This window comes from Nanorana parkeri, unplaced genomic scaffold (assembly GCF_000935625.1).
Source record: "Nanorana parkeri isolate BGI_ZX_2015 unplaced genomic scaffold, ASM93562v1 scaffold746, whole genome shotgun sequence".
Taxonomy (NCBI): Eukaryota; Metazoa; Chordata; class Amphibia; order Anura; family Dicroglossidae; genus Nanorana; species Nanorana parkeri.
The window spans coordinates 426812-446299 of NW_017307014.1; the positions used below are offsets into that span (position 1 = coordinate 426812).

At 42.5% G+C, this 19488-nt stretch overlaps 1 protein-coding gene across 1 annotated transcript in view; it reads right to left on the reverse strand.

Annotated features, from left to right (window-relative positions):
* The window catches only part of DUSP22 (dual specificity phosphatase 22), an 84673-nt gene extending 66451 nt beyond the window's left edge, over positions 1-18222 (reverse strand). The window contains exon 1 of the mRNA XM_018564343.1: positions 17992-18222. Within this exon, the coding sequence (XP_018419845.1) occupies positions 17992-18012 (21 nt within the window). The 5' untranslated portion in view covers positions 18013-18222. The remainder of the gene's footprint in view (positions 1-17991) is intronic.
* Positions 18223-19488: the final 1266 nt, after the last annotated feature.

Here is a 19488-nt window from a genome sequence, read left to right on the forward strand (position 1 = left end):
ATAGTATAAAAATATATTTATATATAATTTTTATTTTCCTAATTCTGTTTTACACTTTATTTTAAAATAGTAAAAAAAATTAACTTTTTTTTGTCAGTTTATATCAGTCACTATGACTGCTTGATAAAATAACTTTTTTTTAAAATTTTTGGCTATTAGGCTGCTCCAAACTTAGGAACAGCTAATAATAACCTTAGAGACTGATCCTGACAGCATGTCAGATTCAGATCTCACTAAAGCTCTTTGATCGTGCCTAGATGATCAGAAATTATACATTTCAAGCAAAGCGATACATTGTATCTCTTTGCTTGAGATGTATCACATAGCTTCATAAACATCTGCCATAAACATCTGCCAGTCTATGGACCTGTCAAAACAAATAGCAGGGAGGTGAGTCACTCTGCTGCCTCTCTGCTATTTTCAGCTGTCAAATACGGGATCGCTACTTAGCGCTCGTCATGTACAGTGTACGTGGCCAGTCATATAGGCACAAAGTGTCGGGACGTACAGTGTACATCTCCCGTCACGAAGGGGTTAATTAAATAGAGCTTGCATTTTTTTCTACATGGCAATTTCCAAGACTGTTTAAGACTGCTTTTTAGGATTTTAAAGCCTTCAGCTCCTTAACGTGACACCCAAAACAAAAGGGGTATAATTCTTCTTTCAACTGAGTCTGGTGGTCAACCATTGGCCTCATATCTCTTGAGATTCCATCCAAAGTTTTTTAATTTCACTCACCTTGGCGCCTCACTGTTCCTGCTACACCAGGGGTGCTTCTCACCCAATCAAACTGGGAGGGTGGGAGCCCCTCAAGGCAGAAATTGGACCATTGAAATCCCTAAGCCCTAACGGCTTCAGTACTTTTCCAAATCACTCTTCTTGCTACAATGAGGAGGGTGCTTCCATACCAATCCAACAGGGAGAGCGGGGCTCTCTCATAGCTTCTGCGGCAGTGTGCAATCCTTGTACCTCAGTTACAGAGATCTCACCACTGCAGTCCCTAATTCCTAATGGCTTCAGCACTTTATATTTCTGACTTCCTAAGTCACTAGTCCTCCAAAAGCAAAGCAGATTATGGGTTCTGATGTTCCCCTGTCTTTTCTGATCTGCATACTTGTTCTGTGTCAGTGACTTAAAAAGGACTGCATCCAGAGACAGTGATACAGCTAGAATTTTTAGAATAGCAATGATGGCAGTCCACATCTTCCCTCAGCACTGGGCTCATTTAAGTATATCTGTACCCAAGAACAAATAGAATATATTGAAACTTAAATGTGGTGGCTGGATTAGTTTCCTTTTTCAAGTACCGAAAAACACCTGTTGATCCGGCTAGAAATCTAATGTCCTGTGTTAAGAGCTTTCCCAGTTCTCTTCTGTAAACCACATAACATCTACCCCCGTATAAGAGATGGAAAGGAGATGGAGGGGAGGGGGGGGTAGTTCAGTGGGTGAGCATTGTCAACCTAGGGCAGGGTGTGTGTTACTGACAGAATCAGCAGGTTAAAAAAAAGGCCGCCCCCCCCAAAAAAAACAAAACAAATGCAGCCACCACATCGAAGGACTGGTAAGCTGTAATATTATAATATGCAATATTTTGTTATTGGTTTTAGATATGCTTCAGGAAGACATTTTGATTTGAATGGCACGTTCCTATTCATATGCATTGAACCACGCTTGTTGAAACAGCAGAACAGCTTTACACACTGTTCAGTGAATCTTCCAAAGAGCAGGTGGGGGAGCTGCGCGGTTTGTGCTACATCCAACCTCATGCAGGTGGGGATCAGGCACCCTCTCAACAGCTGGCACCACCTACCCCAAGTACACTATGTCAATTGGCAGCAATGTGTCTAAAATATAGACTCTTAAAAGGACAACTGTACAACTTTTGGTACAACTGTCCTTTAAGGCATATCCCCACACTCTTGAGTGCAGCACACCAGGTCTGATACTTACTTCTGCCACCTCTTCAGCAATCTTTACTAAGTGGCCCTGCCCAGAGCCACACTGCCTTTGTTCAGACAGATACCTCGTGAGTCCTCTTCATCCTACACATGTGGGCCGTGGTCCAATATATTTTCCTATGGGCCTGTAAGGATGCTTTCTAAAAAAAAGTCTATATGGCTCCGAGCAGGACTGCACAATTAAGATTATTGGAACAGGGTCAGAGGTATCAGACTAGGTGGGTTACACTCGGGGGAATGGAACCATGCATTAAAGGGCAACTTGTACCAAAAGCACAGCTGTCAGTTAAGACAACGGAATTCTAGACCATCCTTTTAACTAGTAAATTTAATTATATATTCAGTTAAAAGAGTGGATCCAGACTAAGCAAATCACTGGACTCTTTTTTTCAAGTTGAGTTGTCAAAGTCTATAAAATGGATACCATACAGTTGTGCTCCTTCGTACCAGTTTACAACTCCAACCTACCCCTCCATACTAATGAGATAAATAACTGTGTAAAAGAGCACAGTATTAATCAATTTTGAATAACTATGACCAAAACTAGAGTTGCTCAGTACAAACTGAACTGAAAATAATAGAGAATCTTTTTATGCAAAACACTGAGAACATGTTGTACTCATACCTACAACCAAATCTTTTCCCTAGCGACAGCAGTTAAAAATATTGCACATTTTTAGTCTTACCTTGGCCAATTGGTTTGACATTACCGTAGATCCTTTTGCGGTGATATCACTTACAAAGTCTATTTAGCTCTTGCATGGAACAATCCTGTAAGAAGGCCCAATGACCAGTGAGATGTAGCATTCCCAGACATCCCCTGTGGCACTAAAGCAGACATATGCCACATGACAGGGCCACAGCCGACAACTGGAAGTACATCTGCTTACTCAACATCAATGAAGTCACACCGGACCAGAGTTGTAATGTTATATTATAATGCCACCAACATGGTTAGTTATTGCTAGAGATGCACTGATACCAGTTTTCTGGCCAATCAGGAAGCCAGGGGACAGGTAATGACTTGTCCTTACACACCACCCGGCTTCCTGAATGCCCGAGAAGCCATCTCCATGCTCCCTCGTCACCATGTCAGATACCTAGACTTTTTCCGCCTAACCTGTATTACAGTATTCCATGCCTGACAAAGTCAGTGATCCCACTATTTAGTCTAAAGGCTGGTATTTTGCTAGAGGTTTAATGTCTGAGTTGAGTAGGAACATGGTTCAGAAGTAGGACCAGCTTTTTTGGTCAGTATATGGTTTTAGTATCATGGATATAGTCACTGTCAAGGTTTCTGAACCACAGTTTTTGTATTTTAGGACATCATTAAATAGTTGGGTTAGGTGTAGGACAAGGCACTTGAGCATTTTTTTAAAATAGGAGGTTGTAAAGTCATTAGGGATAGGGCATTTGTTGGACTTCATGGCAGACTGGATATCTAATGAGGTTATAGAGCGTGGTATAGGGGGTTCTCATATGTTCGGAAGAGCAAGGCCAGAAAAGAATTGAGCAGCCAAGGTTTCTCAAATTATACAACAGCTGTGTTAAATTGTTACATCCTTTTATGAAATTCTGCAAGAATTAGTTAAGGAGTTAATTTTGTATTTATTTTTTATTTTGATACTAAGTATTCTGAGGAAATACTGTATTCTCGTCAGAGATACTTTGTATAATTCTGTAATACAAAGCAGCCTTCCAGCTGCACAACACAGTGAGCTGAATGCCGGCTCGGTGGCTGTCACAGCACGATGATCACAGCCATCAGCTATGCAGTGATCACTGTGCTGTGGCCACCTAAATTGCTGTTGAGGGTCTGCCTCGGACCCCGAGGACCCATCAACTCAATGAGCACTGGTCCATGCACGAACCAGCTCTCATTGTACCGCATGATGTAATTATTCTGTCACCGGTCATTAAGGAACTGAAATACAGTGATGAATAATCCTGCCATCGGTCGGGAAGGGGGGTCAAATGATCACATGATTGTAACTAGGGATGCACCAATATATCGGAGACCGATACATATCGGCCGAAAATAGCTCTTTTATGGAAATGCCGAAACAAAAAATTTGCTGATAATAACCCACCTCCCCTGCCCGCCCACAGTACAAGCTCCAAACACTGCCCACCAATCTGAAGCCCTCGCCACCTGCTGTGACTCTGCCCAGACCCCACTCGGACTGACTGTTCTGTGCGTGCGGCGAAAATCCTCCTGTCCAATACAGTGCAGGTATATCAATATTAATACCCAGGAATAGATGGCCACATTGAAAATGAGGGATGGAGGCGGGGGGGGGGGGGGGTTAGTGGGGTCGGCACATGGCATAGCTATGAATTCCTTCAGGCCCGCTCCTCTAATCCGCAGTTATTTGCTGTGCTTACAATCAGCTCCCGGCGGCATAATTTTGCGGCCGGCAGCTGTCTTCTGCACTGCGGCGGTAACTCTGCTCCCCGACATCACCCCATTCCCAAGACCCCCCAATCACACCTCACCATCTCCCGCTGGCCGCTCCGCTGCCTCTGCTCGCTCCGCTTCCCCGTATACCATTTAACGGAGGTAAGATTGTACTGCAGTGCCTGAAAACAATACTAAACCTGCTATTGGCTATTTCAAAATTCAATAGCCAATCGCAGGTAGGCTATTGGACCCACCCACTGTCTGCTGTCAATCAGCAGAGGAGCGGACCTGAAGTTCTCCTTTAGGTCCGCTCCTCTGATGACTGACAGCAGAAAGTGGGCGGGTCTAATAGCCAACCTGCGATTGGCTATTGCATTTTGAAATAGCCAATAGCAGGTCTGCTATTGTTTTCAGTCACTGCAGTATGATCTTACCTCCGTCAAATAGTAGAGGGGGAAGCGGTGCTGGCAGAGGCTGCGGATCGGCCAGCGGGAGATGGTGGGGTGTGAGTGGGGTGGTCTTGGGAATGGGGTGATGTGGGGGAACGGAGTTACCTCCACAGTGCAGCAGACGTCCAGGCTGGAACCAAGTAAATGACAGCTGCCGGCAGCAAGATCATGCCGCCGGGAGCTGATTATAAGCACAGCAAACATTAGAGGTTGCAACATTCAGCCTGCTATTGCTATTTGAAATAGCCAATGGCAGGCTGGTTATTGCTCCCAACCACTATGGATCAGAGGAGCAGACCTGGTGACACTAGAAGTGGGATTAATATATAACCCTACTGTCGCATTGAAGAGGACCTGTCACCTCCAATGTGCTATCACATAGGGGGCTTGCGAGCCCCCTATGTGATAGCACATTGGAGCCAGGTACAAACACTCAGTGATCAGTGAGGACATGGTATGTGTACTATACCCTCAATTATGAATGAATGGGAATGATCTGCATCCCCTCCTGTTCATTCATAATTGTAGTTATAGTAAAAATACTCTGTTATCATGTTATCAATGAACAGAAACACTCAGAGGATTCCTGTTCATTGATAACATGGGGATATAGAAAAAGAGATTGAGGACTCTGTGTTCTCAATCTCTTTTTCTATTTTAAAAGGGAAATATCAGGAATCTGTTTAGACCCCTAATATTTCCCCAAAGCCCCTAAAAGTAAAGTAAAAAATAAAAATATTTAATAAAAAAATGAATTAATAAATATAAAAAAAATTTAAACAAATATTTGAAAAAAATTAAAATAAAAAACATTTTCGGTATCGGTTTCGGCCTGACAATTTTTTTATTTCGGTTTCGTTTCGGTTTTAAAATATCAATTTCGGTGCACCTCTAATTGTAACGTCAATAAAATGTTCAGTGAACATCTTATTTGTGACAGTGGATCATCGCGCATGATTCCTGTCATCAGCAATCCAGCCTTCCCTCCAGGCATCAGTTTTTCGCCCCCTTTTGAAGAATGGGAGGTTCGGTCTAAAATTTTTGGGTAGCACGGAACTTTGAATATCTCTCAGAGATTAGGGTTATGTCTGATACACTTTTGTGAAGAGCTATGCAAATAAAAAATTTTACATCACATCTTTCTTGCAACAGGTTGTCTAAGTGACTCCATTTTATGTATGTATTCATTACCGGTACTTATATAGCACTGAAAATGATCCTAAAGCTTTTCTGCTACATCTCACTCCCCTTTCCTTGAAAAGATACAAAAAAATCTTTGCTCAAATTCAAGGGCCTGTGGTAATAATTCAGAGGCTCAATTCGGTTAATCTTGCTTAATTTAGTGGAGTTCTCGTGCTGGTATAGTATAGAGATATGGTGGCGGCTTGAATGGGTCTTGCGTGTCTAATCAGAGATCATTGGGCGTTTGGACAATTGGAGGAGCCCTTAATGTTTTGTTTTTTTCCTCTTCCTCCTTCTCTTTTCTCCCTTCCTTTCCTCTCTTTGCAACTTTATTTTTTATTAGATATTCACTGAAATCCAAGCCAACAATACTGTATCTGTACTGTACTGTGCTCTTGGCTTTTGTACATCTATTTTACTATTAATCGGTTTGCTAAAATGTTAAATAAAACATTTTGAAGAATGTTTAGTGATTGTGAACCAGTGAAAAAGGTGCCAGTGTGCTAATTTGTGCCCTTGTCACCCTGATTTATTTATCTTTATTTTAATGTTTACTTTATTTTAATGTTATGCTAACAATTTACACACACTGCTTTTTCTCCTCCTGCATGCATCGCAATGTAGCATTGAAAGGGGAATAAAGCTCTACTAAAATAAAACGCATATGTTCACTTTGATCTTTACTATTCTGTTACCTTACATAAAAAGGTGTGCTAACAAGGAAATAAAAACATATGTATCCAGACTTGCTACCAAAATAGAGCCCTATCTGTCCCGAAAAAAAAAAAATTATAATACATTAGGGTAGACTACTAAGCCTAAAAGATACAACATGTGGAACCGAGAGTTCACTGAAAAAAAATCAAAACAAAAATGCTCTGGGACTAAGGATGCTTTAGAAAGAAAAAGGCTTAAAAGACTCAAGTGGTTAAAAAAAGATTCAGCAATGTAAAACATAGTATGCGTATCATTTTTCAAGACTGACATATTACTTTGACCTGGATTAAGACCAGATTAAGGAGCCATTTATGGAGAAAGTCAGAAAATTCCCAATGGCTGACAAATACTTTCTACCCAAAATATGTATTCCTACATGGCTATGTATGGGCACATCTATACATTCATACACATGCGTTCCTAATAGGTGCTGATGCGTACTTTCAAAAAATATTATTGTATGTGTGTCGGAAGTATTCAGTAACTGGATCACTAGAAACATTTCATGGCTTAACACATACCGTAAATGGTAATTAATTACGGTCTTATAAATAATGCCTTTCCTCTTCCTATGTGTACTTTAGCAGAATGTCTCCCTAGCATATTAACTAGTGCAGGCTTTATTCTATTTTACTATTAATGACATACAATTATAGCATTTTGTCCACATGCTCTCTTGCTATTATATATATATATATATATATATATATATATATATATATATATATATATATACACACACACACAGTATAAAATGTAAATATATACTTTATTTTTTTTCTATACACCATTAAGATGCAAACAATCCTTAGGCCCCATTCACACCTGAGTGTTTTGTTGTGCAACTCCCATTGTGCAACAATGCTCAAGATAAAGAATCCCTTTATTCTCAAGGGGCTCATTCACACCTGTTGCATAAAGATCAAAAAAGTACCTGAGCCTCTTTTGAAGCAGAATGTGATTCTGGCCCCATTTAATGGAAAATTTCAGCCTGTGCGGCCAAAAACACACAGTTCTGCTTCTGTACTACATGCTACGTATACAAAACATAAAAAAAGAAAAGAAAAAAAGCCACTATATATGTTTTAACGCTTAGGTGTGAATGGAGTGGAGCTCTCTAAAGCAAGCTTGAAGTCAGAACAAACATTATGGAACACTTCTATACCATGGCAGGCAAAGTATTGTCTTGTTAAAGCAATAATGTGTAGTGGAGCATTGTTGAAACACCATTACAGCAAGCTGCATTAGAAAGACCTTACTCACAGGATCAACAGGTATTTGTTGGACTTTGCATGGGACAAAGAAGAAAATGTAAGTCCAGATGCACTTAATTTTAGGTGCTTCAGCACACAGTTTTTAATGAAAGGCCAGAGTTCTACTTTAAGGTGCTAGAATACAAAGGGGGTACACAGCACACTTTCAGACTAGCCAGCAAAAAAAAACAACAAGAAAGGTGGGCAACTTCCCCTGTGCAGTATGAACAGGGTAGCACTCAGGTCTGAGCACTTCTGGGTTCAGAGCTGTCAAACCCCAACCAGTCTGTGCTCCATAAGTTTCAAGAGAGTGCAAAGGAAACATCAGGTGTCTAATAGACCCCTAATGTCTCCTTAAAAAGAACCTGCCCCCTGCACATTCACGCTTAAAGTGATATTAAAGCTTAATATTTTATTTTACAAATAGGCCCATACTTTTAAAACTCTTTTCTTATTTTGATTTAAAAATGTTCAGTTCCTCCTTCTCTAATGCGTCCCCACATAGCTCTATCCCCCGCCCCCTGCACAAGTGCCGCCATCAGTTAAGCGATAAATTGGGATGAAACATGTTGCAGAGGCATTGGCTAGCAGCATTGTCACTCAAACTGCCATCCAGGAGCCTTTAGTTTTACTTTAAGATGCGATCATGTTAGAGTGTTGTCTTTAAATGCTTGTTCTGACTTTTTCACAGAAACCTTAATATAATAATTGAAGCCTTATGATCTGCAAACAAAAAAACATTTATTTTAAAGAATTAGCTTTTCTAAAGACCATAACCACTAAAACCATAGTGACTGCCTCACCAACAGATAGCACATTCTTTGCCTATTGTAATAGTATTTCAGGTAGTTTCCAGCTTCATTTTTTCTGACTTACAAAATAAGTGCATGTAGGCCGAAAGATGTTAAACATGTTAAAACTTGGGCTGAATATTTGTGACGCAGGCCTCTAACTATTTATATATAATTTAGTAGTGGGATAGATGTAACAGATATTTATTTTAAGTGTTTTCCACTTTGATTGTAAAAGAAAACCATTTTTTATGTGAATGCAACAGAGTGTGTACTCCTCAATCAGTAAATTGCTTCTCCCACGTCTGGCTGTTTTGACCTCCAAACTCATCATTACATCAATTGTCGTTGTCTCTCTGAGCACCAGAATACATAAGAAGCAAAGCTTGTATATGAAGTTGTTCAGGAGTCATTAGGGGGACAAAAAAACATTCAAGAGGAACTTTACCTACTAATTCGATAACGAACTCCACAACAGGTAAAAATTGACCCTAGTTGTGGGGCTACTGCCGCATTGCAAGGGTTAACTGTTCATTTTGGTCTAGGGGCTAAAATAAAGAAAATACACTCACCCAATCCTTGGTCCTGCGGCAGTCATCACTCATCTCTCTCTTCGCTCTGGCAGCTGCATTAGACGTGATGACGTCACTGGTCCTTAGACCGCCGGACCCCAGCAGAGAAGAGGCTACCGGGACCAGTCTAGCAGCCAAGCGGAACCAAGAATCAGGTAAGTACATTTTCTTTATTTAAGCCCCTAGACCAAAATGTGCAGGTAACCCTTGCAATGGGAAGGGGGTAACCCCTCTGCAAGGGTTGATGTTTACATTTTCTGGAGTTCTTATTTAATATCTCTCAAAACAGTTCCTTTTTAAGGCATGCCCATTGCCAAGGCTGCCAATGTGCTTATTTCAGCTCTCAACCAAACTTTCCAGCCCTCAAATAGCTAGTGTCAGAGCTGATCACATGTGTAGGTCCATGGCACTTGCAATCCAAATAGAGGCTAAGATGGCACCTTCGTTGACGGTAAAGGAGGTTGCAATTCCATTTTAATAAGTCTGACTACACGGTTGTATTGACAGAGTAAAAACCATCATGCAAATGTATGCGCCGCTTTCGTACAACGTCGGCAACAGCACTTTACCAGCTAGTCCAATGGTTACAAGGTCAAACCACTTTACCTTATATACATAATAGAGAACATTGCCAATAACTGGCACAATGTCACTGCCAATAGATTTCAGTAAAAGCCAATGATGTGTAGGTTTGCTGCTACCACAGTGTTTATGTGTAGTAATGGTTTTCTATCTAGCGTGCACCTGGGTATATGCATCTCTTTGCCAATGAATGACCTGACCAAACTAATATCCTACCAAGGGAACAAAGTATAAACTTGATGTGGAAATTGTCCTGAACTAGCAGTTTAAAATCAGAAAGCAATAAAATGATGTGACAGGAGCACTTATACACAATGAATAGGTCCAACTGTATATACCAAGGTCATATAAGCTTTATATAACCTCCAAGAGACCATGGAGAGAAAAACAACAAGATATGATATGCTAGGTGTTATAAAACCCACACATAGCCCAGTTATCAGGACGGTCATGTTAGATGGATAATCAGGTCATATATGGAGGTACAGGTCATTCGCCACACGTTATTAGGACCATATCTGAGTGGGCACTCGACTCAGATAAGAGTAAAAGCTGCCCGTGTGCACTCGTGGGTCTTGTAATGAAGCAACATAAAAAAGTGGTTTACAGAGGAGTCTGTCTCTGCCTCCTGTGTCTGGGCGCACAGAGCTTCTACGTATGAAGCTGAACGTCAGACTGGCTCCAGGGAGACCCTGCAAGGCTGTGGAGCCACCCTGTTAGCTGAAGTCTTCTGGTCATTTTCTTCGAGTTCTGTTTTATACAAAAGGAAGTGTTGACAAAGAAACTAGACAGCAATCCATCAACCATGTACATTTTACTGCTGTAGTAAGTTTTATAAATTAGGGATTTCACATCAATTTAAATCATCCAATGGGGACAACTGTTCTGATGGCAACTAAAGAGAGGAATTTCACACACTTTATAAAGATTTCCACTAACTTCCTGCATCTCTAGGACAAGAGGTGAAGGGAAATCTCTCCAACATGTTGTTTTAACCATTAAAAAAGAGACAGCAAGAAGGATCCTGCTGCAACTTACTCATAGTGGCCTCCAGTGGTTCTGCCCCATAGGAATAAAAGGAGTCGCAGTGCACATGCACAGATGCCAGCTGGAGGTCTTTTTTGCAAAGGCTGTAGGGTACCAAGCAGGGTGAAACTAGGGGCATAACCGGATCAGGGCTACAAACAATTATGTTACCAGGTGGGTTGCACTTAGTGGGGTGGAGTGAATTAAAGGACAGCCTTTTCTTTAATGGGCTGATACCGACTACATATGTTGACAAACAGTTTGCAGAAGAATGTCCTACCATACGTACGGGCTTTTAAGGCAATCTGGCATCTTCTCAAAAAGACTACTGGATTCACACTAGTTCCATGACACTGACATCACTTACATTGAAACTGAAAAGTTTTCCACTTTCAGCCACAAAACGTCTATGCTATCCAAAACTAAGAATGGTAGCTTCCACAAAAGGTATTTTTCTATGCGAAGTTGGCCATACATGGTAAATCAGGTCATCTGACATTCTTCTCCATTTGCAGCAGACTTAACTAGCCACAGGAATGGTCAATTCAACCGATGCTGATATTCGTCACAACATGGGCCATCAAACACTATGCACAGAACAATGCTTATGGACTGAAGACCTCATTTTGACACTTACGTCAACTAAACCAAGTTCTAATAAGAAGGATAACCTTTGCTGACTTCAACCATCCAATCTTGTTTAAGCAAAAATCTATTTTGTTGAAATTTTCACTTCGCTGCACCTCATTCGTTATCATGTTAAGTCAGGGATGGCCAAACTGCGGCCCTCCAGCTGTGGTGGAACTACGAATCCCATGAGGCTTTGCAAGATTCTCACAGCCACAGACATGACTCCCGGAGAGAGATGTTTCATGGAATTTGTTGTTTCACCACAGCTGGGGGACTGGAGTTTGGCCATTTCTGTGCTTAGTGAACATTAATAAAATAAATGTGCCTGAAAACACATGGCAACAAGTGTTAAAGGAGAACTATGAGGTGAGTGCTTTTCACTCGCCTCATAGTTCTAGCCGACCTGTGACAATGAGACAGTCACAGGTTGGCTCAGTAGATCGGGAGGTGAGCGAACACATACCAGGTTCACTGACCTCTCGATCCTGTCACGGCCCTCTGCCGTGACAGGGGGAGGGGCTGGATTCCCCTCTCCGATCTGCCAGTGCTGACTGGCGGAACGGACGGGGGAGGGGGCGGGTACAGCTGGCTCTGCCTCTAGATAGGCAGAGCCAGCTGTCACTCACGCAGCTGGGTGGATCCCGTCATCTACGTCGGGATCCGCTCCGGCGTCTCAGTATACCACGAGCTGTAGCTCGCGGTATACTGAGCTTAGGGTAACGGGGGGACGCTAGTTTGTGTCCTCCCGTTACCCTAAGGAGAACTATGGGGAAAAACACTGACCCCATAGTTCTCCTTTAATGCATGAATTTTGAAACTCAAGTGTGACTACTCCAGATCACACTTTTCACAGAAAAATGCAAGGCATAGCTGGACCATATTATGGAACTTGCAGCTTTGGATTGCAATTACACAATTAAAAGGAAAATTATGCTCTACAAAACATTGATAAGGCCTCATCGTGAGTACGCGGTGCAACTCTGGTCACCAATCCTTAGGCAGGATGTCCGTGAGCTAGAAAAAGTACAGAGAGGGGCAACCAGATTAATAAGGGGGATGGAGGGTCTCGGTTATCAGGAACGTTGACAAAAATTAGGATTGTTCTCCTTAGAGAAAGGATACGTAAGAGGTGGCATGACCGCAGGGTACAAACTCATTAATGGGGACTGCAGTATTGGGAATGCATTACTAATAGCAAGGACCGTGAGAAAGACGCAAGGGCACAACAAGTTGGAGGGGAGGAGGTATAATCGAAAACTGCGTAAGGGGTATTTTACTTTGAGAGTGGTAAAAATGTGAAATTCACTCCCACAGATAGCTGTATCAACGAGAAACAAACTGCTTAAAAAAAACACTTGATGTTTCCTCAGTTCACAAAACCTACAGGGTTAATGAAATTCCAAGATTATATATACATATATATACACACACATACTATATAGGTTGAACCTGATGGACCTGTGTCTTTATTCAACCTCAGCTACTTCCCTGTTTCCCCGAAAGTAAGACCTACCCCGAAAATAAGACCTAGTTGTGCCCATTCCCAGGGCCAGTGGTGGCAAAAGCGGGAATTTGAAGAGCCGCGGGAGAGAATTAGCGGTGCCAACGAAGCCAGCGCTAGAGGAAGCGAGGCGGCAGCGCAGGGAGCAGAGTCACATAAGCCGATGCTTCCTCTATAGCGCTGGCTCCTAGCGGAGTGATACCAAATGCACTCCGCCTGTGAGGAATCGATAGTGAAAGTGCGCTTCGCTCATTCTGGCCAGGGATTGGTTACCAGATTGCTCTTGGAAAGGGACGGCACCCCTGATCGCCCTGATCACCCTATTCTTGACTTTGCCATTTTGGATTATTTAATTTGGATTTGCGTTAACTTTGGATTGTTATAAATTAAAAAAAATAAGACCTACCCCGAAAATAAGACCTAGTGTGTTTTTTTGAGCCAAAAAAAAAATATAAGACAGTGTCTTATTATCGGGGAAACACGGTATGTAGCTATGTAATTATTCAGTAAATTCTCCTCCAGCAACTTACATTCGCTAGGGTTATGGATACATTTCCACTTTTGATGAACAAGGTCAGCTGTTCTGATATGCTGACTAACTTCCTTGCAGCGTATTATAGCAACAAGAAAACTCACAATACAAAATTAGCTATGAAGTCATTTATACTCCTACAGAATACTCAATGAACCTGACCTCACAGAACAGAAATGGTGAAGCTGATGTTCTACAAGGAGTGGAGAGTCTTGATGAAAATTATAGTGAAATTTCACTTCAATTATCCTACCGTGTACAAATGAAATACAAAAAAATTTTTTAATTATCACATGAATGGATAACTGAAGGGAGACTTCATTCTTTTCTTTTTAATTCTAGTTTCTCAACTCATTAAATAAAATCGCCCTCATTGTCTTCACCCATAACAAATCTGTAATTTGTCTTGCATGGCTCACCTCTTGCCATGAAGTAAAGCACCAGGTACAGCTAGAAATACATATACGTTTATGTGAACGGTTTCACCTGTCAAAGGATCTACAATTCTGTATAGTCAATTGTGTGATATACATATATTTTCCGAACTGTACAGCCAAAACAGGTAACTAACATAGTTTCTGGATAAGCAATTAATCTTCCTGGTCCAGGATTTCAGCTTCTAAAATCAACTCTGTGCCTCCAGCATTCTCAATAGACAGTAAATCAGCATCATCGACTGTGTTCAGCAGGCATTCTGATCTAAAAACCAGTAAAGCTAAACTAGGAAGTAGATGAGCTATGTGTATCAGAAGAATGGCAAACCAAAATGACTGATCCTTGGCCAGCCAGGCAAGGCCGCTTTCATACGGACTGATCAAGAGGGGATCAGTGCACGGATCTCCTCCTGATCAGAGCAGTAAGGATCAGATGTTACACACTGTGACATCCATGTCTGTCCGGTTTTTTTCTCTATCTTGCGATGGAGAAAAGAACTAAAACTGCCGGATCCCATGTTGGTCTATGGGGAGTATGCTGTATATGGACATATGTCCGTTTACACAAGATCCGTCACGATCAGGGACAGTAAAACGGAACTCTGTTCTGTTTGTTTTACCGGACCTGGCCGTAGTCGGGGGTAATCAGGTGTAAACGGACTACAGTCGGCAACCGGCTGTCCATAGACTAGCATGTGGCATCCAATCGGGTCTGCCTAAAAAACTAAGAGACAGACCTTATCGGACCTCCCGTGTGAAAAGGGCCTAAGCCATTGCACAAATATCTTTTTATTTCAAATAAAAAAAATTGTATTTAGCAGTTTGCCCTAAGTTTCACTTGCTTTACCTACATGCACCCACTGCCTGCTAGACAAAAGGTACCAAACAAACTTGAAAACTTAGAACTTGGAATAATTATTTATAGCCCACTGGTCACATGGTTGACTGTAGAAGAGTGTCCACCAATTGTACTGTTATGGACAATGTTCTGCTCTCCAGGCAGACAGAGGCAATACAAACTGCAGATCACCCAAATATGTACTGAACTGTTTTACCCTGTTCACTCTCTACCAGACATGTGATGAGTGCTTGGGTGTCCATCTGAACTAGGCCCAAGCTGTAAGTCAAAGTGTGACGTCCTTTTCTTATGGGTGTTCAGTTTGGATCAGCCTGTTGGTTTTTCACATGGATCCAGGCTGATGCCCAATGTATGTCTACGGGCAAGTGGATGTAAAAAGACATGCATCCGTTTACGTCAGCTTACAGTTGAGTCCAGCTAAGTTTGGGAAAGAAAACAGAAAGGGTTTGTTTCCTTTTAACATTTTTGCAGGCCTAGACAGAACTGAAGACCTTTACTTGGGGAATATGGAGGGGAATGCATAGAATGTTCTTTGCATCCATTTTGTGCAGCAATCATGGCCAGGGATATCTCTCATGAGACACTTATTAATTTGGTCCATAGCAGACCAGGCTTGTGGGCAGGCTGTGATAGAAGGTGCTCTAGGCTGTGACCCCAAACTGGGTAACCCTCACAGGTAAGTAGCAGCAGAAGCTTTCTTTCATCAACAAACGAAAAAAAACGGACATATGAAAAATAGATGTAAGCAGATGGAAAATTGGATGTAAACAGAATTGAATTGAAGACGAATGTGCAAACTGTTGTAAACTGATTCAGTATTCATCCGTTTTTATTATGCAACTGAACTGATGACGCCCATGTAAAATGGGCCTGAGGTCCCTTTCACGTGGTGTCCTTATCAGGTCTGCCTGTCAGTTTTTCAGGCAGACCTCATCGGACTTGAAGCGGACGGACTGGAGGTAATTAGATGCAAACGAATACATGCCCACTTACATCCGACTTAACACAGGTTCGGAAAGTTCAGTTTCTTCCCTTATCTCGCGATGGAGGCAAAAACTGAACAGACATGGATGTCACAAGAGTGACATCCGTTCTGCACTGCTCCAATCAGCAGAAGATTTGCGCACGGATACCCTGCCAATTGGGACAGATGGCCAGTGTGAATGAGAACAGAACAGACAAACCTATACCAGTGCTTCCCATTATGCCAGGGGTGGACAACTTAATATGGAGTTCAGGATCCAGTCTGTCCAATTAAGGAACCAGCAGGATTTTATTAGACAAATCATTTAACATGTAATATGCAGAAAATGTAAATACATAGAAAGAGCAGTCCTAAGGGCCACTATAGCTAGATTCTCCCATGCATGCTTCCTTTACAAAGAAGGAAACTGAAAAAGAGACCGGACTGATTTTCATGGCCTATAAGAATGGTCTTGAGATACTTATGAACAAAACTCACTGTCTCCATCGTACATTCACAGTGAAAAACAATATACTGATATCATGTCATCACTATGAATTCTTCACAAATCACATACATGCATGGTTCCCAACAATTAAAAACCTGAAGTGTTGTGGTTATGGCAAAATGGCAAAATGCAATATAATTTGCATTACCCGCTCCTGTTTACAAATATGGATCTGCTTTCCAACTGTTGCATTTACTGTATGAAGGTGGCTACCCTTGCCCTCCATGGTCTTCCTGCAGGACTAGTGTAGCCACCCCCTTAGGCCCCGTTCTCATGTGGGACTACAACAGGTTACAGCTTGATTCATAAATGTCTCTCTCATCTGCTCTAAAATTGTATTGTGACAGAATAAAACCCGACCCTGACCACTTCTTAATTATGCTCCTGCTTAGAGGACAAATCTGTCACATCTCTAGTAATAAATCTGCCTTAAAACTCTGCAAACTACAGATGCACAGGACAGTAAACTTGTTGCAGAGACTTTGCTGAAGGCGATACAGTCTGATTTGTGAATTATTAGGTCACTAATTTGCTTGATAAATATCCCCCAATGTATATTTTTCTCCTCACAAAGAAATACAGGGAAGACTTTGCTTACTAATGAGTAGCAAGGCTTTCCCTGGAGTTGCCTCATTGTAGGGATGGCCCTGGTGATTAGTGATTAAGGGTGGGCTCGGGCGTGTTCGCAGCTCCACGTGCCGAGCCCGCCAGGAAGCTGACAGCCCCAATCACAGGCACTGAGACATTTCCCAATCTCTTCAGCTGCGGAACGGGAAAATGCCTCAGTGCCTGTGACTGGCGCTGCCAGCTTCCTGGCAGGCTCAGCACATGGAGCTGCGAACACGCCAGAGCCCATCCTTATTAGTGATGAGCTTGAGTTCCCCTAAGTTCACCCAAGCCCATTCAAAACTGTGACCAACACACAGGTTTGAGTGGGCTTGTGTGAACTGGATTGGCACCAAGCCCAAGCTCGTCTGTGACTATTAAAAAGTGATCATGTGATCAGCAGCCAGTCCTAGCGCCTCCTGATCACTGCTCTGAACCCAAGTGATGTCAGTGACAGTTCAGTCTCAGTGCTGAGGAGCATGCGATCAAGTGCACAAAAACACACCACAGGAGGAAAGTCCACCTCTGCGGCACACATATATATATATATATACATTGCCACAGCAGGAAGGGGTTAATAATCAAAGACTGTGAAATCTCATGGTAAAGCTTATATGAGATGTTAGTGGTAGGGATCAGATCAGCACTGTGTGGAACCACTGTGTCATTCTCTAGGTGTAAGCGTAGAACAAGTCCCTATAAGAAGCTGTATAGCAGCATGTCTGCTAGACACGACACACCCCTCTCTGAGATCACCATGCTGGGTGTATTACACTGATCACTCATCAGGAAAGTCACTCTATAAATTCCTATCTACCTGCAATGTCATGGCTGCTTCTGTCTTATCCCCAGATTACACATTCAGAGACATGACACTATAAGGTGCAGCCTATGTATAACGAGCCAAGCCCAGTACATCGTATGCAATGTACGCAGAGATATGCCCCATCATGTATATACACCATCAGACAGACTGTATCAATACTACATAGAGATAATAAAAGCCATGCAATTGTACAGTACCTTGTTCATTCCATTGCCCATGGCTGTGGCTGGGCTGCACTTACTAGCACAACAGGAAGCAAAGCTGGCTCAGCTCTAATGTTCCTAAATGTGTTTCCTGCTAGAACATGTGTATAGAGGTGTATGTGTGTGTGTGTGTCTGTTGATCCTGGGTCTGGGGGAGGCTTGTGTGTCTCTGGGAATGGGGCTGTACTCTGGACTTGTCAGCGATCACTCAGACACAGCCAGAGCTGCTCCCCATTGACGCTCGGTCCGCCTTGCTCTGCGCTGTCTCCTCCTATGCTGACTCCTTGTTTACAAGCGACGTCCTGTCACATGAGATCAGAGCTGCCCTCTAGTGGCCGCACGCCGCACTGCAGGCTGCAGCTCCAAAACTAAACTCAATGAGGGGAATTGATCAAACCTGGAACAGACAAAATCTAGAGCAGCTGTGCATGGCAACCGATCAGCTTCTCTCTTTAACTTGTTCAGCTAAAGGTGCCCATACACCTTACGATTATCATACGATTTTCGTATGCAATCGACTTTTCGTCCGATAATCGTATTTGTGCATTGCAGTGTCCGACCGACAATACTGTACAATCGTACGACTTTTGACGGTCAAGCATGTTTGAAAACTATGCTAGATCGTACGATTGTCGTAAGGTTGTTGGCGTTTCCGTTGTACGATGTACACTGCGCTTGCGATAACGAAAATACTGCAAATCAATTACCGCATTTCGTCCAGGTGCTTTTCGTTAATTACGGCTAAATGATTCTTGCGATCATCGGGGCAGGATGGGGCTGCCGTACGAAAATCGTACGACTATTCGATCATCGGACGAAAAGTTTCGTCCAATAATCGTAAGGTGTATGGGCACCTTTAGCTTTAAAAATGAAAGATAGAAACTTATTGATTGCCATGGGCAAGTGCTCCAGATTCTGTCCACACCAGTTTTGATCAATTCCCCTCAATAAGCGTTTTTCAGGTTGCTTTCTTGCGCCTGAATACACTCAACATGCAGATTCCCATTCTTTCTAATTGCCCCTTTTCCCACTTGTTCATACAGGGCGAACTTGCATTCCTGCGGGAAAAACCTTAAAGTGACATTAAAGGATATTTTTTTCCCCCCTCTCCCCAATGTTAATGTCAGCACTTAACTTAAATGATGTATCTTAATCCGATCTTCCTCTACTTTCCTGATGTTTTCACCTGTCCCTCCAGCGCTGTGGCCTCTCCGATCCTGCGCTGACTCCTCTTTGCTTGCAGGCACTTCCGATCCAGCGGTGTCTGCCTGCGGGTGCACGCGTCCATAGACTTACCTTGCGTCTCTGCTCCTCTCCCAACCGAGAATCCGAACTGCGCATGCGCCCGCCCCAAGATGCTTTGCGGCCGCCGGAGCAGTTTCGTTTTCTCGGGCAGGAGCGCGCAGCGAAAACAAGGTAAGTTTAAGCCGCTGTTAAAGCGGGTTTTTTTAAATTAAACATTTTGCCTATATCTACTGCTTGCTAGCAGTA